We start from the raw sequence: 23,609 nt of genomic DNA on the forward strand, positions 1-23,609 counted from the left end.
GGATGTGAACAGATGTACCGCACAGTATCCTCCCCCAAAGTCAGAAACTGTGGGTGGATAGTGTTCTGTGTACAAATAAGTTGAGAGAGCACGGGGCCGGATGCGTGCTACGTGACCTCACCCCCTGATTATGCTGGTTTGGACCAGGGGCTCTTTGATGGTTCCTAGAAACAGGGGACAAGTTAACTCAGGGCAATGGAATAGTGACAGTCCCGCTGTGTGCAGAAATGTAGAGAAGGCAACGCTGCCAATCGATGAGAATGCAGCAGATGTGCCGAGAGAAGCAAAAAACGGGAGACCAGACACGGAGAAAGAGGGAGCCATGATCTCCCGATGAATTTTGGGTTCTTTGGAACCAAAACAGGAGATACCTGTCTGACTTGTAAACTCTCCTCTTTTTGCCTAAGCTCATTTGAGTAGGGTTTTGTTACTTGCCTCCAAATAGCATTGACTGAGACAGGAAGACTAGCACTTGGTGTCTAACATACTGGTGCATGTCAAATACAGAACAGGGGCGTCCGACTGGTTCATTCAGAAGAGCATGAGACTCTTGATCTCTGGGTCATGGGTTCAAGCCCCACGGTGGGTGTAGGGATTACAAAAAATAAATAAATAAACTTATGCTATATATAGAAATACAGAGAGAAAAGTACTGTGAAACCAATCTAAGTTAAAGGCCTAAGGATAGGAATTAAAGGTCCAGGTAAATAACAGAGGAGAAGAAAATGAATTTTACAATTTCACATTAACTTCATCACTTACATCTTAGCAGTAGTTTAGTTAGTAAGAGGTAAGCATACAATGTAGTGGGTAATCCCTGTTCTCAAGGACTTTACTGTAACCCTGCTAATTCGGAACTAATATTTTTCCCAAATAGATTCTTTTTTTTTTTTTTAAGATTTTGTTTGAGGGGGAGAGAGAAATAGTGAGAGAGAGGGCAAGCTAGGCGGAGAGGCAGAGGGAGAGGGAGAAGCAGGCTCCTTGCTGAGCAGAAAGTCCAGCTCAGGGCTCCATCCCACGACCCTGAGATCATGACCTGTGGCAAAAGACCGGCACTTAACCCACTGAGCCACCCGGACACCCCCCAAATAGATTGTGGCTGACATCTGTGGATAGTTTATAAAGGGTCACTGGTTTCAAACAAGTAGAATAAAATTACTACTTCCCTGGTAACTAGTACATAACTAGGCACGAGAAAAGATTTAATGGAGTGTCTCTGCCATTTTTATGGGCTTACTACATTTTTTTTTTTTTAAGATTTTATTTATTTATTTGACAGAGGGAGAGATCACAACTAGGCAGAGAGGCAGGCAGAGAGAAAGGGGGAAGCAGGCTCCCTGCTGAGCAAAGAGCCCGACGCGGACCTCCATCCCAGGACTCCGAGACCATGACCGGAGCAGAAGGCAGAGGCTTTAACTCACTGAGCCACCCAGGCACCCGAGACTTACTACATTTTTTTTGTTGTTGTTTTTTTGTTTTTTTTTGTTTTTTTTGACTTACTACATTTTAAAAAGTAATTATGAGACTGTCTTTTTCATGTAGATATGTTTAAATGTTTTGTGTTCATGTATTTAATCTCATCCCCTTAATGGAGTGTATCAACGCTATCTTCAGGTCATTTTTACCCAGTGAGAGGGTTTCCATCCATGGTTTTGATCTGGAAACCACTATTTTTCAGAGAATTAAAAAGGACACGTTTACACATCAAAGGATATTCTGGCTTTTCAGACTTCACATAATAACTGTATGCTGTATTATTCACAGTGCATGATGTTGGCCTTTAATGAGTGTGATCTCTTTCATATTTGGAATTTCTTAAAGTTTATCAAGCAAGCAGTATGGGCTTAAGTATATTCGTTTGTCTTTCATGTTAGACCTCTTGGGGGGATTCCTCAGTACTGAATGTCTGAAAATAGAACCTAGATATTCCTAATTCCCCACTAGGCAGTCCGTTAGATCTTGCTGTGCTCAGGTGTTGGCCCTCTGTGGTGGGAAGAAAGTGCCAGCAAGGTGGTCCGGCAAATGTCAGGGTATCAACATGGGAATTATGGGGAAGAAGATCGGAGTCGAGGTCAGAACTTCAAAGGAGCAGCAGACCGCTTCAGAACAGTGCTCATCAGCTGCTTACTTTAGGGGCTAATTTTAACTTGGCAAAAGTTTCTAGAGACTTTTTCCCTTGTGTTTATATATCATTCCCAATTATACACTGTTGTTAAAGGGCCTACAGATAGAAGTAAATGTGCTCAAACTATTCCTTAATTTATGTGATTCTGGAAGAACAGAGGATCCTTTTGCCCAATTTAAATTAAAACTTAAAATATTTTAAAACATTCATATTTTTCCGATTTGGACAGTAACACATCATTGTGGAACCTGGGGGGGGGGCAGGGTGAAGGATATAAAAGATGATAATAAACATTTAAAATCTCATTAGCCCAAACCACTATTGTTTCTATTTCAGCAAAATTTCTTCCAGGCTTTTTTGCCCATGCAAAGATTTTTTAAAAAAAAGATTTTATTTATTTATTTGACAGAGAGAGATCACAAGGAGGCAGAGAGGCAGGCAGAGGGGGAGGGGAAGCAGGCTCCCCGCTCGGCAGAGAGCCAGATGCAGGGCTCCATCCCAGGACCCTGAGATCATGACCTGTGCCGGAGGCAGAGGCTAAACCCACTGAGCCACCCAGGCTTCCCCTATGCATAGATATTTAATCCTCTTGAGATTTTTTTAAAATTAAAAACCATGACTAAGCCTTCTCCACGTTATTGCAAACTATTTGTAAACAATTCTTTCCAAGGTTGGTACAGCCATATATATTGGAAATAAATAGCTCAGCAGAAAGATTTAAATGGCTTTTCTTGGTGTTTTGAAGTTCAGTGCAGCTATGAGTTTGGAGACCTGCAGACGGAGAGGACAGTTCTCTCCTCCTTGAGTTGCGAGGAGAAGGGAGGAGGAGAAGCTTCCTTTCTACAGTTTAAATGGCGACTAAATCTGCTTCATTAGCTGGTCAACATAGGCAGGACCTTCTATATGTGTTCATGGTATGAAGTCATCGCCAGGCACAAGTCACATTTCCAAATGGTTTAAGCTACCATATTCATGAAGGAGTGTTAGACCGTGTTGGTAAGTATCTGGTCCTAAACCTAATTTTAATGACTGTCCTATCAGTCCAGTAACAGAAATTTTCAGTGCAACAAAGATAACCCACAGTCTGAATGCAACTGGGGTAGGGATCTGCCACTCTGTTCCCAGGGCCTAGCAGAGTCTACAGCAGGTTAATAGATACCCATAAATATTTCTGAAAAAATTACCCCATGAATGAATCCTGATGGTGCATGGAAAGCATCGTTTATCCTAAGACATGAATCAATGATTTAAGGGTTCAAAGCTTGAAGCCTCTGACATAGAAATGAAAATATCTTCCTTTTTCCCCACATGATCTCCCTCAAACCAATGTACCAAAACACAGTCCCCCACATGATTCAAGAACCTGCAGAGAATGCAGAGGCAGGGAGGGAAGGAGGGGTTAAGTATTAACACCAAAAGACATCCCTTAGCTTCAAAATCACTTCAGTACCTTGGAGGAATTCCCCAACACATAAACCTACTTTCCTACCCCAACAGTTCCACTTAGAATTGCTAATAGAAAGAAAGACCTCACCAGGACTCTTGTGTATCCTTTTGTATGGAGACCAGAGGGAGAAAATTAATCCACGAAGTTGGCTTCCATGAATGAAACCACAATGGATCTGCAGAAGGTCTGGATCAGCATCCAGAGGGGCCACAAGATTCCTGAGAAAAGTGTGTAGGGCTGGGTGTAAAGAGAGCCTGATAAAAATGTTCTTCAGGGTATCTGTAGGCAGCTAGAGTTTGGATTTTAGCCCATGACAGAGATGAAGTAAAAGAGGCAGAACATAAAGGGCAGGCTCGATAGGTTCAAAACCAAATGGGAAATTTCTTGAGTGGAGTCTTTTGCCCTTCCTTTGTACTGCCAAAACCCTTCCTCCTCTGCCAGTAGAACCACAACTTGCTTCTCTGTCTTCTCGACTGGACCATGTTCCCTAAAAGCAGGGACCACAGCGTCTTTCCCGCTCCTTGCCCAGTCTCAAGAGGAAGGATCGCCAGAAGGCAGATGCTGTCCATGAATTTTTTGGGCATTTGCTCATGTCTCACAGATTTGGGTGGAATTCAAGGATAAACTTAACTTTTTGCCTTGTTGACGTCATAGGGACCTCAGGAAAATCCAGTGGAGACTCCTGTTCTGAAACCTAGGAGTGGTTCCTACTAGCTAGCTTGATGTGGGGGTGACTTGACTCTGATACTCTCTCCCAGAGAGACAGGTGTGCACAAACATGCCATGAAATCCCATCATGAAGACAGAACTCTCTCAGTAGGCTGAAGATGAGTACTTTTCAGCTTCACAGACCTTACGCTGTGTCAGACAATCATGGGAGCTACCTTGTCACTTGTCTCCTACTTCTGGGATTGGTGATAGATATTCATTTGTTCAATACTTATTGAGTGTTTTCTGTACACAAGAATGTAAACTCTAGGGACACAAAGATTGAAGACAGGGCAGCACAGAGACGGTAGATGGCTGCAATAAAGTGAGATAGAACAGCAGAAGTGGGCAAGTAAATGAGAGTGACAGCTCGGCAAAGTGTTATTGGGAAGGGAAGGTTTGTCCAGACTTGTCCTGACTCTTACAGGGAAAGTGGGAATTGGCCAGATTGAGAAAGGAGGGTCAGAGGTTCTTGGAAAAAGGGAAGACTATGGCAAAGGTTGAGAGGTGTTCAAACAGGAGTGGCTCCAAGCCCAGCTGACAAAAGAGCTTTATTTAATGGACTCCTCCCAAGACGTCCATGAGTTCCACCCAAACCACATAAATAAGCATATAACCTAAGAAAAAGCTATGTAGAAGACATTTCAAATCAATGGACTCTCCAATGGGAATTGGTACCCCCAATTCCAATCTGATCCTTGGCCCTAAATAGAAGTTCTGGAGGTGCCACTCTGGGAATGATTCTTGCATGTTGGGAGATTGGTATGGAAGAAGACGGAGTGGTAAAGTCTTTGCCATACCCAGTGTCCCCATCCCTGCTAGGCTTGATTTCTCCAATGTTTCTTCCTTTCCTGGCTGGAGCTGTTGGCTTAGAAAGAGTTAAAACTGTTATAGACAAGTTGCATGCCAAACAAGTTAGCAAATACCCATTCTAGGCTCTCCCTGGCCATGTCTACCATGAGAATTTGAGTTTGCTGATGTCAGGGACCATATCCACCTTATTCACCTCTGCCTCTCCAGTACCCACTAGAATGCCTGCATATAATAGATAGGCAATCATTATTTTTTGGATGAATGAATTCACAGAGGAATGAGCAACTGTGGATGTTGGTGAGTAATAGTTTTATTTATGATCATAGAAAGAGCGAATGTTTTGCTTAGTGTTACCCATTGAAGATAAACTTGTTTAAAAAGTAGTCCAATTACGTCAAGAGTAATTGCCCATTAATATAGATGTATTCCAATTCTTAGAGAAATAAGCATAATTTTCAAAGCATAATCACATCTGACAATTAAGTGACTTCTCTGTGGACTCCCTTCTGACAAAAGAAAATTGAAAGTTCCATAGTGAAACAACAGTGACTCACCTTTCTATCTGAGGGCCGTTCCTCCCAGCTCAAGTATGACTTGAAAGATGGCTTGAAAGATGAAGCCACCCCCATCCTAAATAAATATGACATTTGGACAACTCTTCAAAGATGAGCATTTTATTGGAATATAGGCACTTGGCAGAGTAAATATGTGGTTACAAAGTGCTTTAAGTCTATTTGCTTTATATAGTGACCAGAAAAACCCATCCACAGTGCAGATTTTTTTTCTTAAAGTTCCAGACTTCAGGAGGCAAGTCCCCAAACCCGCTTACTTATACTAAAGTACGAAGACACATATAGCCAACTTTTTTGCCTAGCGAACCTGATCGTTTTAGTCAGTGATGTCCTTCCCTTCCCCAGATTAAAACTGCTATGGAGCATATAGCACCTAGCACTTTTGATAAAGAGTGAAATTCACTCATCTGGCAGAACCATGAAACTCTTGGAAATCACAGCCTTCAGTCTGGAGGGTTACAAAACCAGACTCGAGAATCTTTGCAAGAAAATGTAAAAGATCAGGCCCAGGGACCTGCAGTTTTTCACAGGCAGATTCTTTATAAAAGCTTTTGGACAGATTGGAATCTTACCCTTGTGGTGTCCAAAATACTTTTTTTTTTTTTTTTTTGGAGTTTTCTCTGCGGGATTCAAGGCACCACTATCTCCACTCTAAGCTGCAAAGGAAAAAAACATGATGGATAATTTTTTTTCAAGGCAAATATTCTCTTTGTTAAAGGTCAATAGTAACATGACTCCTTTGAAGTCATGGAATTTTCCCCAAAAACCATGTCCTGAGGCTTTATGCATTTCTAATGGATTTGCCTAGAGGAGAGATTCCCCAGAGCAGCTGCAGGAGATCTGCATGCTGATCAATTAAATTATAATAACCTTGCTCTAACCTGGAAGCCACTGAAGCAACATGTACAAGTCTATTAAAAATGAGACAAACTCATAGTAATGTGAAGTTACTCCATTCAGCATGTTAAAATGAATAAGAAATATATATATATTTTTTTTGAATAAGAAATATTTTTAACGAACTTTATTTTCCTGTTCCATCTTTAGATGGCACAATCATCCCACTTAGTCTAGTGAACTTGTCTTTTGTGAAATATGTAGAGAAAAATTCTTTGTGTTCTCAAGTATGTCCTACCATGTAGTGCCCAGTGCCCTCTGGCCCACGGGATGGGTAAACGGAGGGCACTGACAGTCATCCATCCAATGCAGATCTGCTTTCTTTCAGGGTTGGAAAAATTTCTTAATTTTCTAAGGGGTCCGAGAAGCCATGAGGTGAGCAAAGGAAGGAACCTGGGGAAGGAACCTGGGAAGCTCCAGCATGGGTTGGAGAAAGGTTGGGACCTCCTTGCTTGCTGACATGCTCCTGAAGGGCAGTCCTTGGTGGGGCTGCGTACTCCTCCTTTGGCTTCCAGACTTACTGGGCAACGCATCTGACCATCTGGCTGTCTGCCTCTTGGACTTTGGACTTGACCTAAGGGAAGGCTCCCCAAGGGCAGAAAGCCCAATTAAAAATGTCTCCCTGCCTGACAGCAAGCCCCAAATAGCCCCAGCACAGTAGCGTAGGGGGGGGTAAGTGGGTCTCACGTGTCTTGAGCAGGTCGTCACCAGCTGGTTCTTGTGCAAGGCACTAGGGACATGAAAATGACTCGAGAAGGCAGGGAGCCATTACTCAAGGCTGTGTATCTCCAGCAGGAAGCACACATGATTAATAAACCCCAGTTTCTGTCCTTGAAGAGAGAAGCCCCGGAAGAGATGGGAAGTAGACACAATTCCAGTACTTTGAGCTCAGTGCAAGGGTAAGAGTGAGCACTGCAGGGACCGGGGAGGAGGGGTCTCTACCTTCTTTCCCTCTAAGGAGACCCTTCATAGATGGGATTCAATGTGAGACTATAATGATACTGATTATTATTCATTCTTTATCACCTAGAAATTCCTTTTTTAAAAAAAGATTTATTTGTTTATTTATTTGACCGAGAGAGATCACAAGTAGGCAGAGAGAGAGAGAGGAGGAAGCAGGCTCCCCGCCAAGCAGAGATCCCAATGCAGAGCTCTATCCCAGGACCCTGAGATCGTGACCTAAGCCAAAGGCAGAGGATTAACCTACTGAGCCACCAGGTGCCCCTCTCACCTAGAAATTCTTCATGGGGAGTTGGACAGAGGAAGATTTTAATTCCTGCTGGAAGAGTTAAACTGTGGGAAAAATTCTCTAAACAGTTGATATAAACTTGCTGAGGATGACCAAACAAGCTTTTAGGACAGTATGTTGGGATCTGATAATAAAATTTGTGGAAGGAAATGTCAAGAGGTACCACCAGGGACTAAACTTCTAGGAAATGATACAGTATTTTTTGGAAGGATAACAGAACACAGCTTTTTAATCTTCTGCAAGTAAGTTCTCTAACATTAACATTTCTAGGTCACTATCCATTGAGGAGATGTATTTGTGTCTATTTCCACGGAAGTGTAAATTCCAGGAGAGAGGAACAGAGTCTTTTTCACTACAGTATCTGTAGCACCTGGAACATCATAGGGACTCAGTTAACTTACTGAATGACCAAACAAATGATTTCCACTTTTGGTGACATCTTTAAAACTTGACTGGAACTTGACAATGTACATCTGGGCTTTTCAGTTTTTTCTTGCTTCCTTCCTTTCTCCCTTCCTTCCTTTCTTTCTTTCTTTCCCGTTTATTCACTTTGTTCCCCTTCTGGGAATGAATCAGGACCATTTCAACGGATAGACAAACTTGTCATGGTTTGAAAATTGGCATATTTTCTTCCTTTAAATTCCTGTAGGTCTTTTAATTTAGGCCAGACAAAGCACTTTATCTTTTCTTCTCCTCCTCCTCTTCTTCCTCCTTCTCCTCCTCCCCCTTCTCCTTCTTCGTTGTTGTTGTTGCTATTGTCACTATGCCCAGCACAGCCCGTGGCATACAGCAGGTACTCGAATAATGCTTGTTTAACCTGTGGTCTTTTATACTCAACCATTAGTTAAGGCCCGTCCGCCCAGTCGAAGGCTAGTCTGGAATGCTTTCAGGCTTAAACCCGCCAAGGAAATTTCCTTGCCACATCTGAATTTCCCCAAAAGGTGATTAATTAATAAGAATCAATGGGATTAATTAACAAGAAATTGATAGCAGAATTAGTAACTGACTCAGACAGCCCCACAGACCACAACCTTCCTCCATTGCGGCTCTGCTTGCCCAGGGCGGTCTCGGGCATCATCTCTCAGGCGCTGCCCTTCTTTTCCAGTGACCCCTGACCGCAGTCTGGCTGTGGATGGACGCTGAGCCCTTCAGAGCCAGCGAGGTTGCTAGTGGTTGGTGAAGCCGGATTTCCGATATACCTTTGCATTCTTACCCAAAATTAAAAAGCCTCGAAGTACATTAGAGGAAAACGTGCAGTATACTGGAAACTGTGCGCCTACTGTTTTCTTCGTCTTCACTGGAATGCCACCGCCTCCCTCCAACATCCTCAGCTGCCTCTCACCCTGAACACGTCCCACCAAAATGCTAAAGCTGTAAATCACGGTAGAGCAGTTCAGTTCACAAAGGTCTGCGTCAGTGCGCATGGCCCGTGTGCACTTCCTCTGGTTTCATTACACACGTTAAGGAAGTACTTACTTTTTTTTTTGTTTTTTTTCGGTAACAGCTTGTGTGCAACCCCTAAGCATACCCACACCTATTAACCTTTGGCTGAGTTTGTGCAAAGAAATACTGATGCCAAATTGTCCCTTTCACTCTTCGGAGGGCTGCCCTAGGGTACTCTCCCGCGCCTCTTGGGAACCGAGCAGATGGAAGTTTGGAGCACTCTCCACTACCCACTGGCACTCGTGAACACCAGCAGGCTTAACCCTCTCTGTACCCGCACCGGCAGCAGCAGTCTGGGCCAGGCTGCTGGTCCCTCCCAGGGCTTCTTCCGCTGAACCCTGGCTCTCGTGGAGGCAGGTGGGGTGAGCGCTGGAGATGCAACCTTCTTGGGGCCTGGCCTCACCCTCCACCATGGCCTTGACCCCTTCTCCTTCCTGGGCATCCGGTCTGGAAGCCCCTGCTGCGAGCTCCCTCTCAGTGGGCTCCCCGGCCTCTGCTTGCTGCTCTGGGGGGCCTGCGCTGCTGGTACCCTCGGTGAGCCCTTCACAGGCCAGCTGAGCCCCCAGCAACCCGCCCAGCTCCCCCCTGCCAGCCTCCGCCTCCGCCTCCGCCTCCAGAGGGGGAGAATGGGCCTCCCTCCCACTGATTTCGCTCCCTTCACAGCTGTCTTGACTGGAGGCAATTGCTTGATCGGCCTCTGTGTCGATCTGGGTTGTTTCCTCTAATTTTTCCATTTCTGGGGGAGCATGGGTCTCTTCACGGGAAGCGTTCTCCATCTCGAGGGTGGCCGATTCCACTGGCACTTCAATGGTCACCGTCAACAAATTTCGGAGCTCCTTTAAGGAGCCCAAGACAGGGCTGGCTTCTGGCTTTTCGTGGGTGGGTTGTCCATCCTCAGGAGCCCCTCCAAACTCCAGCTCTGACAAGGGTGTGCCCAGGGCTCCTGCTGTGTCCTCTGTAGCCACAAGAGCCACAACAGGGTCATCCGTGCTTGGAGTCCCCTGTCTGGTGCCATCTGGGGGAAGGGTGGGGACAGGGAAAGACAGGCTTTCTCCTTTGGCCAATGGACTAGGGACCCCAGGCTGCTTCTTCTCCCCTGACTCTTGGAACACTTCGTTATTCAGTGTCTCGCTCTGTGAAACTCCTGGCAGAATGGCCGAGGCTCTCCTGGCAGGGCTGGCCTGGTTTGACCCTGAGGGGGTTTTTAGATCAGTTAAGCTGGACACACTTTCACTGGGCAAGGCCATGTTGTCTTCAAATAAGTTGTGTTTCTTCAGGAGAGCAGCTTCCTTTATCACTGGGAGAGACCAGAAAACAGAACATGACATTGACCCTCTGCCCCGGCTACCCTGCAGTTTCCGATGTTATCCAAAAGCCAAACTCCCTTCCCAGCTTTTTCTGATTACCCACATTTCTCAATGTCAAATTACAGCTTATACCCTCCCCCCCACCCACCTTCCCGGTCTCCTTCCTTCATGACCAAAGCCCACAAACTTGTTTTCTACTCTGGACCTCTGCCATGTTCATTCATTCACTCCTTCCCTCATTCATGGGTGCAAATTGGGCAACCGCTATGGGACAGGCTCTGGAGAATCCAAAGATGAATAAAATAGGGTTTTTGCTTTCAAGGAGCTCGCGACCTAGAATAGTATTGTCTGAATCAACCACAGAGGCCCTGCTGCAGGGGCAGGCCTACATGTCCCTGCTGCTTCTCGTAGCCCCGTCTTGAATGTGGGCTGGGTACCCAGTACCAAGCATGCAGAGAGAGCCTTCTTGACCTATAGTGTCTAGAACGAAGACCTACGTGCTTCTGGCTCAGTCTCAGAGAACTTGAGAGGACTCAAGACAACATGACGGTAGCAGCTGACATTTTTGACCACAGGCCTCTAGGAGAGCTGTGTAGGCTGTGCGGTGCCCAAGGGTATCATATCCCAAGGGGCGCCCCCTCACGTCCGAGAGAGCATAGATTTGTGTATTCGGCAGAAATTTCCAGGAACAAGCAGTAGAGCATCCTACTCTGATAAAATTGGTATATCACAGCAATGTTTTTGGACGGACGACGGTCAGATGTCTGGAGAAAGGGAGCCTTTTCCTAACTGGCGGAAAGGTGCCCGATGGAATGGCAGTGGGCTTGAGGGAGCCCTTCCTGTCAGACGCTGGGCTGATGTCTTCACATTTCTCATCTCGTTGGATGAACTACTGGGCCTCATGCTGTGCCTGTTTTCTTTGTGGTGGGTTTTTGGTGATCCTAACACCTTCGCCATGGAGACCAGACACGTTTCAGGCCTACGGTTTTGGGGAACAGCCCTGTCCAGCATATTTCTACCAAAGTTGTCCTGTCCGCGGTCCTATCACAAGCAAGACCTAACTCCACAGGACAGGGGGTGCTGGAGTCCCAACAAGGTTCACAGAGAACTGTGTGGGCGCCCTGTGTCTGCTTCTGTCCAGCTGACAGGACACGAGGAATGTGCTGAGGAGGCAGCTGGCAACCCGTGCTCCTGGAGTCACCTCCTCCTGCCCCAGGGAGGGGTTGGGAGTCTATGGCTAAAAGCACCTGTTTTCCTTTGTTCGGTCTGGAGCAGCTGGAGGAAGACAGCTGCTCATGAGACAGTCCGGCCTTCAACTCCGCAAACCTCAGTTTTCTGTGAAAAATGAAGCTTAAAATTTCCGTCTCCCAGAGTTCTTATTTGTTATTCAGAGGAATAATACTGAATGAGCTAACATAGCGTGTGTCAGACCATGACTCTCAGTCAAGGCTGGTGTCCCCCTCTTTTTCCTCTCCTTTCTTCTCTGTCTTCCCAAGAAACCAGTAGCGATTTCTTATTCCCCTTTCACACCTGTTGAGAGACCTAGCTGGCCTCCCTGGGTCCCCTTGAAGGGGTCCTCCCCTGTATCTGCTGTTCCCTCCAGGACCAAGGAAGTCTTCCTCACCTTTCAGAGTTTCATCAAGGAGGCTCTGATGTAAAATCTCCTCATAGACATTTTCCACATGAATCATATTGGTGTGATCTGCAAAAATGAACTGCTCGTATTTCTGGAGCTCCTGGAGGGCGAGAGAGAGGAAGGCAGATGACAAGGCATGGGACACCAGTTTGCAGAGGAGGTACGGGGAGCATGAGTCACCCTCAAGATCCCTTCCTTGGAGTGTGGGGCACTCAGTCGCTGGTCATCCCCTTCCCTCTCCCCACCCACCAAGGCACGATGTCCTGTACTGCGCACAGGCTCTGTGTACTTCAGGGGTGTAGACGATACAGATTTTAATCATCTCAAGGCCCTGTCTCCAAGCCCATGGGTCTCAAGGCCTCCTTTTTTTTCCATCACAATCCAAACATTTCCTTCTTCCTTTTTCCCCCCCTTTAAACTCCAATAGTACTCTACCAAGGTATAAATTACACACAGTAAAATGTACACATTTTACAAGTACATCTCAGTGGTTTTAGGTGTATAACTATACCTGTGGAACCACAACCCAGATCAAGATAGAGATCATTTCCAGCACCCTGTGCCTTTTTCCAGTCTGCACCCCCAACAAGAGATAAGCACCACTCTGATATCTGCCACAACAGATTTGTTTTCTTTCTTTCTTTTTTTTTTTTTTTTTTGATTGAGAAAGAACATGTGTGGTAGGGGGAGGGGTGGAGGGGGAGGGAGAGAATCTGAAGCAGGCTCCATGCCCAGCACTGGGCCAGACACAGGGCTCCATCTCCCAACCCTGAGATCACGACCGGAGCCAAAGACAGTTAGTTAACTGACTGAGCCACCCTGGTGTCCCTGGTTTTTCTAATTTTTTGAAGTTTATGTAAATTGAATCACATATTTTTGTGTGTTTGGTTTTGAGATTCATCCGTGTTGCCACGTGTATCAGCAGCTTGTTCCCTTTTGTTGATAGAAGGCATTCATTATATGGATAAACGACAATTGTTCAGCTATCTTCCTATTGATGGTGTTCAAATTTGTTCATTTTTGAGATGTTATGAATATAATTGCTTTAAACATTCCTGAGCATGATTTTTTTTAATTTAAGGACTTTTTTTTTTTTAAATCTTTGTTGTATACAAAGAAGTAAAATTGCTGGGTCCTGGACTAGATGTCTATTTAACTGTATTAGAAGGGGACCCTTTCTGGGTATGGAGACTCCCATCAGGAACTCTTCAGGAACATTCTCCTCTTTCCTGCCAGCTGACCCTGACAGTCACTTATTCCCTCCAAGGCAACCCAGGCTGGGTGCACTATCCTTTAACCCCCTCCTGCTCTCCAAGGGTTTCCAGATGGCTTGGGGTCAAGGAAGGGATCAGACTGTACCAAATCACATTCCAGTATAGTATGAGGACAGAGAAGGGATCAAGATGTACCAAATCACATGCCAGTGATTAACTCAAAAATCTTTAGAGCTAACGGTGCTCAAAGGGCCCCAGCGACCAGGGCATTAGCAGAGGGCTTTGAGGCCTTTTGGCTGAAGGGACAGGATTTTCAGCAGGAGATCAGAAGTCACCAAATGTAGACAACTCAGTGCTAGGACTTGGGGGCCCCGGCCCAGATCACAACAGGCCATAATGGGTCCCTTTAGATCTATTCTAGAGCAAAGCCAAAGGATCGAAAAGACATGAGCTTCCCCTCGGCTACGGCTGTGCTAATGCCCGCCCCCGCCCGCTGCTGTAGGCTACAAACTCCTGCTGGCAGGGATCTGGCCTCTTATCTGATACACAGTCAATGGATCTTATCTGATACAGGCCTGGATCTTATCTGATACACAGTCAATACATGTTTGCCAAGTAGACCTTTAAAATTTCAAACAGTTAGGGGCGCCTGGGTGACATAGTCGGTTAAGCTTCCAACTCCTGGTTTCGGCTCAGGTCCTGATCTCAGGGTCGTGAGCTTGAGTCTCGAGCCCGGCTCCCACTCAGCTCGGAGTCCACTTGGGATTTTCTCTCTCTCTCTGCCTCTCCCCTCTGCTTACAACTCTCTCTCTCTCTCTCAAATAAATAAATAAATCTTAAAAAATTTTTTCAACAGCTAAGTAAGTGTGTGGAAAGGAACAATTTAATTGGAATCCCTAACAGCGGGTCTTGGGGAATCTGAATTTTTTTTTTCTTTTTCTTTCTTTCTTTCTTTTTTTTTTTTTTTCAGCTCCCCTAGCAATTTCAGCGTGCATACTGGACTGAGTACCGCAGATCTAGGAAGCTGTGATTTAAAGAACCAAGGAAAACATATGTTAGTAAAATGAAGAATCCTTCAGTGGAGCGGATAGTCCCCTAGTTACCCATTCTGTAAATCCAGATTTTCAGAAATCTCTTGGCACCGAAATCATATCCTTCATTACCGAAAACTTGGGGTCTCAGTTTCTTTGGAAACCAATATCTCTTGATTAAAAAAATCACAAGAGCACATTACAGACTGGGTACAACTTTGTTGATGCTTGGAAAAAGGGAACAGACAAGAAAAGGGGACTTTCTTTGCCTTTTCCTCTTCTAGGAGAAGGTGGCTCTGAGGCCTTTGGGATTGAAAAACACCCTAAGGAGAATGTCTGTGAGCAGACACATCCAGAGGCAGACTAAGTCATCCTTTGGATGGCTAAACTTTTCCTTCCACACATGGCCAAAGGACCACCATACAGACAGATTCTTTATTCCTGTGGTTTGATCAAACTCCCAGAAATAAATGCCAGGTACTAGATATGCCAAAACTCTAAAGAAAAAAGCACTTATAGAATATAAAAATAACCAAAGAAATTTCTGCTGTAAAAGAACTTATGCAAAGGATTTTAATGTTCCAATTCTTGGAGACCCTCTACACTGCCCAAAAGTCCTTTTTAAATTCTAATTAGCTCTTTATGATTTGCTCCAAGAGGAAGAAGGCATTAAAAATATCCAGGCTCATGGATCATTTCTGAAATATAGAAATAGTAATAGTAGTAGTATATACCATTCGCTGAGTGCACACCATGTTATCAGCGAGTGTGAGCTCAGTTCTAACTCCGGTGGTTACCAGCTCCGTGACTTTGGGCCCATTACTTAATCCTTAAGTTTCCCCATTTGTACAATGAGGATATAAATAGTACTTCCGTGTAGAGTTGTCATGAGATTATTGAAATAATCCACACAAAGTGTTTAACATGGTGTCTGACCATGGTCAGCACTCATCAAATATGAATAATTTACTCTCCTCAATCTTAAAGCTACTGAGAAATACATCATCTTCATTTTCAAGAAGACGGAATCTGGTTGAAGAAAGAGGAAAAGTGACTCATCCAAGGCCCCAGAGTCAATACATGCGGGAGCCAGGACTTGAACCCAAGTCTTGAAACTGCCTCCACAGGTGGCTCACCCATGGTTCCGCTCTGCAGACCGAGTCACACTTTCCATACATAGCTGTCACTGGTAGCAGCTTTAAATGGTTTTCATTTCATTGGCTTCACCAAACAAACGTTAAAAGAAAACATATCCTTCTATAATTGTGTTACTTAAGGTCTTTTCCAGGATGGAATGGTCGAGTTTCAGAGGACACATGGTAACCAATAGTCATACTATGATGAGGAGCACCTGGTGTCCTCAGGGGCTCTATGACAACCCTTTGTCTGGCTCAAAGTCAGATCATTACCTTTGAGAGTCTGTCTAGTCCAGGGGTTGGCCCATACAGCAGCTGTTTGCTTTTATAAATAAAGTTTTATTGGAACACAGAAGCACCCATTGTTAACGTACTGCCTGTGTCTGCTCTTGCGCTTAGCAGAGCTGAGTAGTTGCAGCAAAACCACGAAGCCTCAAATCTTTACTATCTGACCATGTGCAGAAAAAATTTGCTGACCCCACCCTGGTCTAGTCTACTGTTTGCAAACACATCCTAGCAAAAGACCTTGCTCGAACTTCACAGCAAAAAAAGCAGGCTCTTTGGAGTAATCCATCCTCTTACTGGTTTGCACGTGGATGCCAGTGCCTTCTGCACGGTGGGAAGTGTGATTTGAACCAGTGCCTCTTGAAATATCCTCTTCCGGATGGTGCTGCTGTCATAATCATATTGCTGTCAATACAGAGACAGAAACATATGCTGAATAGCAACATTGCAATCTGTTAACTTTTGCTTAAACAAAAACTCAGTCACTCACTGGCCTCCCTTTTCCTCCTATTTCTGAGGCCCCTGACGGTGTTTCCAAGGTCTCAAAGATCTTATTATGCAATTCCCTCCTACTCTGGGTGGAGGGTATGACTATTAAAGACCCATCTTACCCTCCCTTTTATAGATAGGGAAACTGAGGCAAGATCAAAACAGTAACTTCTGCATTATAAAAGTTGGGGACAGAAATGGCAGGTGAGCTTGTATGTCATCACCCCTGTCCTGGGTGGGTCCGTAGGAGTCGAGATCATCTACTTCTTTCACTTTACATCCAAAAAGCAGGATGAGTGGGTTGTAATGATTTCCACAAGGAAAGGGAGGGTCTGGCTCATAGTTGCTTTAACATTGTGGCATGTTAACCGAGGAAGGTTAGCCTGAAACAGTCAAACCTAGAAACCAGAGTTTGGTTTTAGATGATGCTTTAAAAGGGTCACAGATACAATGGAACACAGTCATAGGCATGTGAGCAGAATGGTCAGGCCAAATATGGAATAGTTAATGAGACAAAGGCATTTATACTGGAGTTAACTTGGGACAAAAATTATAGCTCTTTTCAAACAACCAAAGGCACTATGTGGAGAGGGACATGAACAGAGAGAATAGAACTAGAATCACCAGTGGTGACAGCTTTGGGTTCACATTAGGAAGCATGTTCTTGCAACTCGAAGTGTCCAGAGAAGAAATGGACTATCCAGGGACATATAAAGTTTCCTGACCCTGGAAGTGAAACTGACATTGATGCTATCTTTTCTTTCCAATTGCAAGTTCATTATTACTTGTGTTCCCATAATAAATATTGCTTTCTTATTTTTTTAAAAAAAGCTTTCATTTATTTATTTTTCAGAGAAAGAGAGCCAGAGAGAGCACAAGCAGGGAGAGCAGCGGGCAGAGGAAGAAGCAGGCTTCCTGTGAGCAAGGAACTTGATGTAGGATTCGAATCCAGGACCCTGGGATCATGACCTGAGCTGAAGGAAAACGCTTAACCAACTGAGGCATCCCATAAATATTGCTTTTAATTTCAATGATTTGGTTGTCATTGTTTCCTACTACCTATGAGGTATTAGGATTAGGTCTAAAAGTCAGGGATCACCTCCTAGGCTCTGTGGGATCTTCTACCCCAAGATACTTTTAGGGGGATAGGTAGTTAAGAAATTAGTGGACTGAATTTAAGAATTGCTTTAGCTCTAGGCTCACCACTGACTAGCCTGTTGAGCTTAAGTAAGTCACAGTAGTTTTCAGTGAGTCAGTTTCCTCATCTTTTAAAGGAGACATATTCTGATCATCTCACGAGTCCTGTGAGTATCAAACAAAACAGGATAGGTTAAAAACAAAAAAGCTTGAAAACTAGATCGTGTTTGTGCAAACTGCTATTATTAAAACCATTTTGATATATATACTTAAGCAGTAAGCACGTCAAAAACAATTTCAGGGATGCCTGGGTAGCTCAGTCATTTAGGCATCTGCCTTCAGCTCGGGTCATGGTCTCAGGGTCCTGGGATCAAGCCCTGCATCGGTCTCCCTGCTCAGCAGGAAGCCTGCTTCTTCCTCTCCCACTCCCCATGCTTGTGTTCTCTCTCTCATTGTCTCTGTCAAATAAATAAATAAAATCTTTAAAAACAAACAAACAAAAATTTCATAAGGCAGGTCTCTCTCTTTCTCTCTCTCTCTGGAGTATTTCCATTGCCAGGAGATGTTGATTTTTCTAAAAAATGTTGGCTAATTTATATGGGTTTTACTATATTGTAAACTCTTTGAAGAAAAAAGCTGTGCCTTGCCTATTTTTACATTTTCTGTAATACCTATCACATCGCTTTGCTTAGAGTGGACAGCCAATAAATATCAAGTTCAATCATTCTATCAAGAACAGGTCCCTTGGAGCAATGGCCAAGAATCCCGGGGACCTGTGGTCCCTACGGCTGCCACTAGATGGCAGAGCAGGCACGAAAGTCCTGCTGGGGGCCCCAAACAGGGAGAGTGAAAGCCAGAATTCGGCATCTTCCACTGAACAAAAGAAGCAGGGGGTCACACTTGTTTCACGCTTCCCACAAATGAGACGCCGGTTTTACCTTTAAGACTCGGAGCTTAACCTTCTCGATGGCGACTGCAGTTTTGGCGGCCTCTCCCTGGAGGTGTGGGGAAAGCAGCTGCTGGAAGGTGAACACCGCGTTCTCCATCAGCTGGAAGCCAAAAGCGACACAGAACAGCACCTGGTCAGAGGCTGGGGTCTCCACCCGGAGCAGGGAGGGAATGACCATCACAGACCCCCTCCCCAGGCACTAATCTGGGGCCACCCAGGGCAGCAGGTCCTCAGCCCCCTACCTAGTTATGAAATAAATGGGCCACAGTGGGACCAGTAAGAGTCTGGGAACCACACACTCGCACACACACCTATGCACGTATGCATACACGTATTTTTTTCCCTCCTCTCTTCTTATGCTCTGAGCTGCAAAACCCATGGAGGCCACGGGATTGAGAATACCGTCCTCTCTGGCGGTCAGCCCCTTCCCCTAGTTTGTAAGTCATCTCCCCTGTCCTGGGTGGGTTCCGTAGGCTTGACCAAGGGAGGTGGGGGGGCTTCTCCAGTTACTCCTTGGCAGCTTTAGTCCTGCACTTCCGCTTTTTGGGGGGGGGGGATGCAAACCAGTCCAGCACAGCTCTGCACTCCGCCTACCCCCTCACTTCTCTTCCTCGCTCTGCCGCGCTGGAAGGGAGGCCAGGATGGGGTTTGGTGGACACGGCGGCTGATGTGCCCACGGGGTAGGAAACAGAAACGATTCTGATTTCTCATTCTCTGTACTCATACCTGAATCAGTTTCACCAGGGTTCAGTATGACCAAAGGGACTTCTGTTAAACCATTGCCCGATTTTGCTCCCCCAGTCCATCTTTAATCCTTCACAACTCGAAGGTTAGGTAATAAGGTGCCTCACTTAATCCGCCCTATAACTTTTAAGGAACAAGTGTTCCTTTCTTCCAAAGCCTCTGATCCCAAAGCATGAACACACAGCTTTGTCCGGCACTCTCAACACTGTAGTGACCTTATCTGAGCATCTGTCCCTGAGGAGGCGGGCGTCTGGCACAGGACCCAGTCCCTGAGTGATCTCCCCCCAGGACACCCCTGAAACAGAATTGAGCTCTTCTGGCTTCAGTGGTCACACAATTCTTCATTTAGAAAGCACTATAACACGGAAAGAATTTGTGCTTCTTTGTGGAGAAAAAGTTCCTTGTGGCGGGAGAAAAGGAAAACTACCCAAGTAGACCCAAGAGATCCAAATATGAAGCTGTGATTGATTGACTGATTTATTCTTAACCGGGTTAGGGAATTAACATAAGCCGGTAGTTCTCCCTTCTGGCTGCGTATCAGAAGCAGTGGGAATGCGGATGGGGGGGAAGTTCCTGGGAGTGGCACCGAGACATCAGCATTTCTTAAAAGCTCCCCAGACAATTCTTATGTGCAGCCGAGGCTAAAAGTGCTGGTTTGACAGATCAAGTAATTATCAGTTACCGCTACTGGAGTCCTTGGGATTTTTTTTTTTCTTTCTTTCTGATGTTCATCAACATGGAAGAAAGATGAAGCCAGATGGAAGGACCAAGGATATCCTCAACTCAACATGATGACGACAGAAATGGACCCCATTGGCCAGAGCCGCACCAGCACCCCAGTCTCGACGGCCAGCCCTTGTTTCTCTGCTGTCTCCATCCCCACCCCCAGCAGGGGCCCTGGCCACTCCCACCTCCTGCATGTCGTTCTGTGTCCTCTGGACCACCAGGTCCACGTGGGGGAATCGGAAGCGGCTCTTGAGATCCTGCAAACGCTCCTGGAGCAGGTTGACTTGACTGTAACAAGGTTCCATCTTCATGGAATCCAGTGGAAGATTCATGAGCCGGTCTAGGTGCTATGTTTGGGGAAAGGGAAACATTAAAAACCTTCAAACTCAGGAACAAGATTACACGCATATTCTGTATTACATAAATACTAAATGATCGAACATATGTTGGTAGAGTGAATCACTTCTCAGGCCACTAGATTTATGACATTTCAATTGTCTTATTTGCCTCCTTCAGGGCAATAGACCTGGGGCAGGTCTATTGCTAGGGCAGAGACTGAGAAGAACCCACTGGATGATGGGAGGACCCAGGTAAGCATTTGGGGGCTCCAACCTTAGCTCCTGATGGACTCTGGGCTCTGATTTGCAGACTTCGAGAACTAGGTAGGCAGGTTTTTTTGGCACCTGGAATTTCTGCTGGGCTCTGGGGACCTCCAAAGCCTACATTAACAAGGTCAGGGTGCCTCTGGACCCTGAGACTAAGGAATGAAGCCAGAATCTTCATAGTTCTCTGAGGCTCTGTCAGGGTTCATGGGGACTTCCTCTGCTGTAGGTTCTCTATGGTGGGTGGTAGGAAGAGGCCTGGCCTGGGAGAGGCCTCCAGTTAAAAAACTGGGATCCTTGCCCCTCTGGTTTACACAAGCGATGAAGCCATAGGGCTTCCAGCAAGAAGGCAGCAACGGACCTCCTCCGCTAACGATGTCAGCTTTCACCAACATACTCTCACATCATGGGTGTCCTTGCCAACAGAATGCTTTCTATTTTCCAAGCTGATTTTCAAATAATTTTAAAACCTGAATCTGGGGGCACCTGGGTGGCTCAGTGGGTTAAAGCCTCTGCCTTTGGCTCAAGTCATGATCCTGGGGTCCTGGGATCAAGCCCCACATCCGTCTCTCTGCTCCGCGGGGAGCCTGCTTCCTCCTCTCTCTCTGCCTACTTGTGATCTCTGTCAAATAAATAAATAAAATATTAAAAAAAAAAACAAACCACCTGAATCTGGATATCTAGAAGAAACAGGTGGGTGGGCAGAGAAAGAGGACAGGCAGGTGCTGAAAATGGATGCCCAGGAAGACCTGGGCAGTAACACAGGGTGACTGTGAATCACAGAGGACATACTGTCTGATTTTCAAGTCACAGAAAAGAGACAAGGCTCGAGTTCTAGGTGTCTCTAAGTAGGAATTCCTAAAGGGCCTGTTCCTACTGTGTTTGTAAAGAGAACATATCACTCTCCCTGAGGTAGAATTAATGATCAAATGCACAAGATCAAACTTGTCCCTCCTCACACAACATGAAATGCATCAATTTTTAAGAAATAACAGTTAAGGGGTGCCTGGGTGGCTCAGTGGGTTAAGCCTCTGCCTTTGGCTCAGGTCATGATCCCAGGGTCCTGGGATTGAGCTCCATATCGGGCTCTCTGCTCATGGGGGAGCCTGCTTCCCTCTCTCTCTCTGCCTGCCTCTCTGCCTACTTGTGGTCTCTGTCTGTCAAATAAATAAATAAAATCTTAAAAAAAAAAAAAGGAAATAACAATTAAGCAGACAAGAGAGGAAAAATGGGTTGCTGCTTTGCTCCTATCAGACAGTCCAGAGTTTAAAGGAGTAGTTATGCCTACTGCTGATGGGCATTTGGGGAAGAAAGTCCTCTGTCATACATGGTGGATGGAAATGTAAAATTTAAATCCTTTTTTTTTTTTTAATGCAAATGGAAACATCTGTTAACAGGAGAAATAGTCCCACCTTTCAACCTAGCAAACCTGTCTTGGGAAAATATCGCACAGGAATGAAAGCTTCAGAGTATACTCTACGTAGGAAGGTTATTTATTACAGTTTTCTCCATGATGCCAGCAACATTTGGATAGTTGAATAAATCATGGTGCATTCAGACATGAAATATTATGTAGCCATTACAAAGAATGATTTAAAGCTAAAGCAGTTAACTTGAGAGTTTCACAAGGTATTTTTTTGAATGAGAACACTGATAAAGAGTGGGATTTGTAATACGATCCCATTTTTTTAAAAAAGCAAACAATCTGAAGAAAAAAAAAACAGCCAATAAATATGTATGTTTTATAGCTAAATAAGCAGGGGGAAGGCTGGGTAGCTCAGTCGTTAAGCGACTACCTTCAGCTAAAGTCATTATACCAGGGTCCTGGAATCGAGCCCTGCCTGAGGCTCCCTGCTCAGTGGGAGCCTGCTTGCCCTCTCCCAGTCCCCCTGCTTGTGTTCCCTCTCTTGCTGTCTCTCTCTCTCTGTCAAATAAATAAACAAAATCTAGAGATGCCTGGGTGGCTCAGTCAGTTAAGCGGCTGCTCTCAGCTCAGGTCATGATCCCAGAGCCCTGGGATCGAGTCCCACATCAGGCTCCCCGCTCAGCAGGGAGCCTGCTTCTCCCTCTGCCTGTTGCTCTCCCTGCTTGTACTCACTTGCTATTTCTCAATCTCTGACAAATAAATAAATAAAATCTTTAAAGAAAAAAAAACTTACACAAAAATAAAAATAAATAAAATCTTTAAAAAAGCAGGGGGAAAAGTACATAATAATATAGGCTAAGATTAACACTGGTTACTTGAAGGAAGGTGGGTGGTGGGGGAGGGAGAGAAGGTAAAAGCAAGTTTTTAAAAAGGGTTGCAAAGAAAAAGTTCAAAGTATTTATGAAATGTATCTTGTTTATGTTAGTCACATATTTATGCATGCATAAATAAATAAGAAAGGGGAAAAAAAAGAAGAGAGAGGTATCTGGTTTGATCCAGGGACTGATAGTGATGTGTCCAGTGCAAACCAAGCTGCCTCGTGATGTGAGTGTTTCCTGAACTTGAGGGTGCCTCACCTCCTGGGGAGGCCTGTGAAACAGAATGACGGGCCGGAGCCCCCTGAGCTTCTGACTCAGGAGATTGTTGGTGGGGTCCTGAGAATTTGCACTTTGAATAGCTGGGGAAGGACCCTACTGGTCCGGGGACCACACTTTGAAAAACATTGTTTTCATCACAAGTCTGTATTTTTGGGAACAAATCAACAAGCAAAATTTATATCAATGAGGATTATACTTCTCTATTTGTATGAACAAGAAACAAGCATGTGAAAACATATTCTAAGTTAATTTGTATTTGTTAATTCAGGGGGTCTGGAGTGGAGGTAGCCTGGAAGTTGGGGTGGACATGGGTTGATGTGGGAAATAAAAGCAAGAGAAAAATTATTAAATTTCCTTACTCCCTACAGCCCATCGAAAGTCTTTGGAACATGTAAATGACGTTATTCTAGGGGCTCCATGATAATTCTTCGCTAAGGGCCAAAGCCAAGCTATGCCCAACGCCCAGGATCCTATGAGTCTACTTCAACACATAAATTTGCCTTTGGAAACTTCCTTTATCTCTACCCCCCCGAGACACAAGTTGGCAATCATCCCCCAAGCATGAGACCCACCAAT

At 45.1% G+C, this 23,609-nt stretch overlaps 1 protein-coding gene across 1 annotated transcript in view; it reads right to left on the reverse strand.

Moving 5' to 3' along the window:
- Positions 1-8,009: 8,009 nt before the first annotated feature.
- Positions 8,010-23,609, reverse strand: part of NIBAN1 (niban apoptosis regulator 1) — a 158,083-nt gene continuing 142,483 nt past the window's right edge. Inside the window, exons 10-14 of the mRNA XM_044267288.1 lie at positions 20,094-20,255; positions 18,428-18,538; positions 16,161-16,268; positions 12,186-12,297; positions 8,010-10,551 (exon numbers count right to left, since the gene is read on the reverse strand). Of these exons, the coding sequence (XP_044123223.1) occupies positions 9,401-10,551; positions 12,186-12,297; positions 16,161-16,268; positions 18,428-18,538; positions 20,094-20,255 (1,644 nt within the window). The 3' untranslated portion in view covers positions 8,010-9,400. The remainder of the gene's footprint in view (positions 10,552-12,185; positions 12,298-16,160; positions 16,269-18,427; positions 18,539-20,093; positions 20,256-23,609) is intronic.

Source organism: Neovison vison, chromosome 10 (assembly GCF_020171115.1).
Source record: "Neovison vison isolate M4711 chromosome 10, ASM_NN_V1, whole genome shotgun sequence".
NCBI lineage: Eukaryota > Metazoa > Chordata > Mammalia > Carnivora > Mustelidae > Neogale > Neogale vison.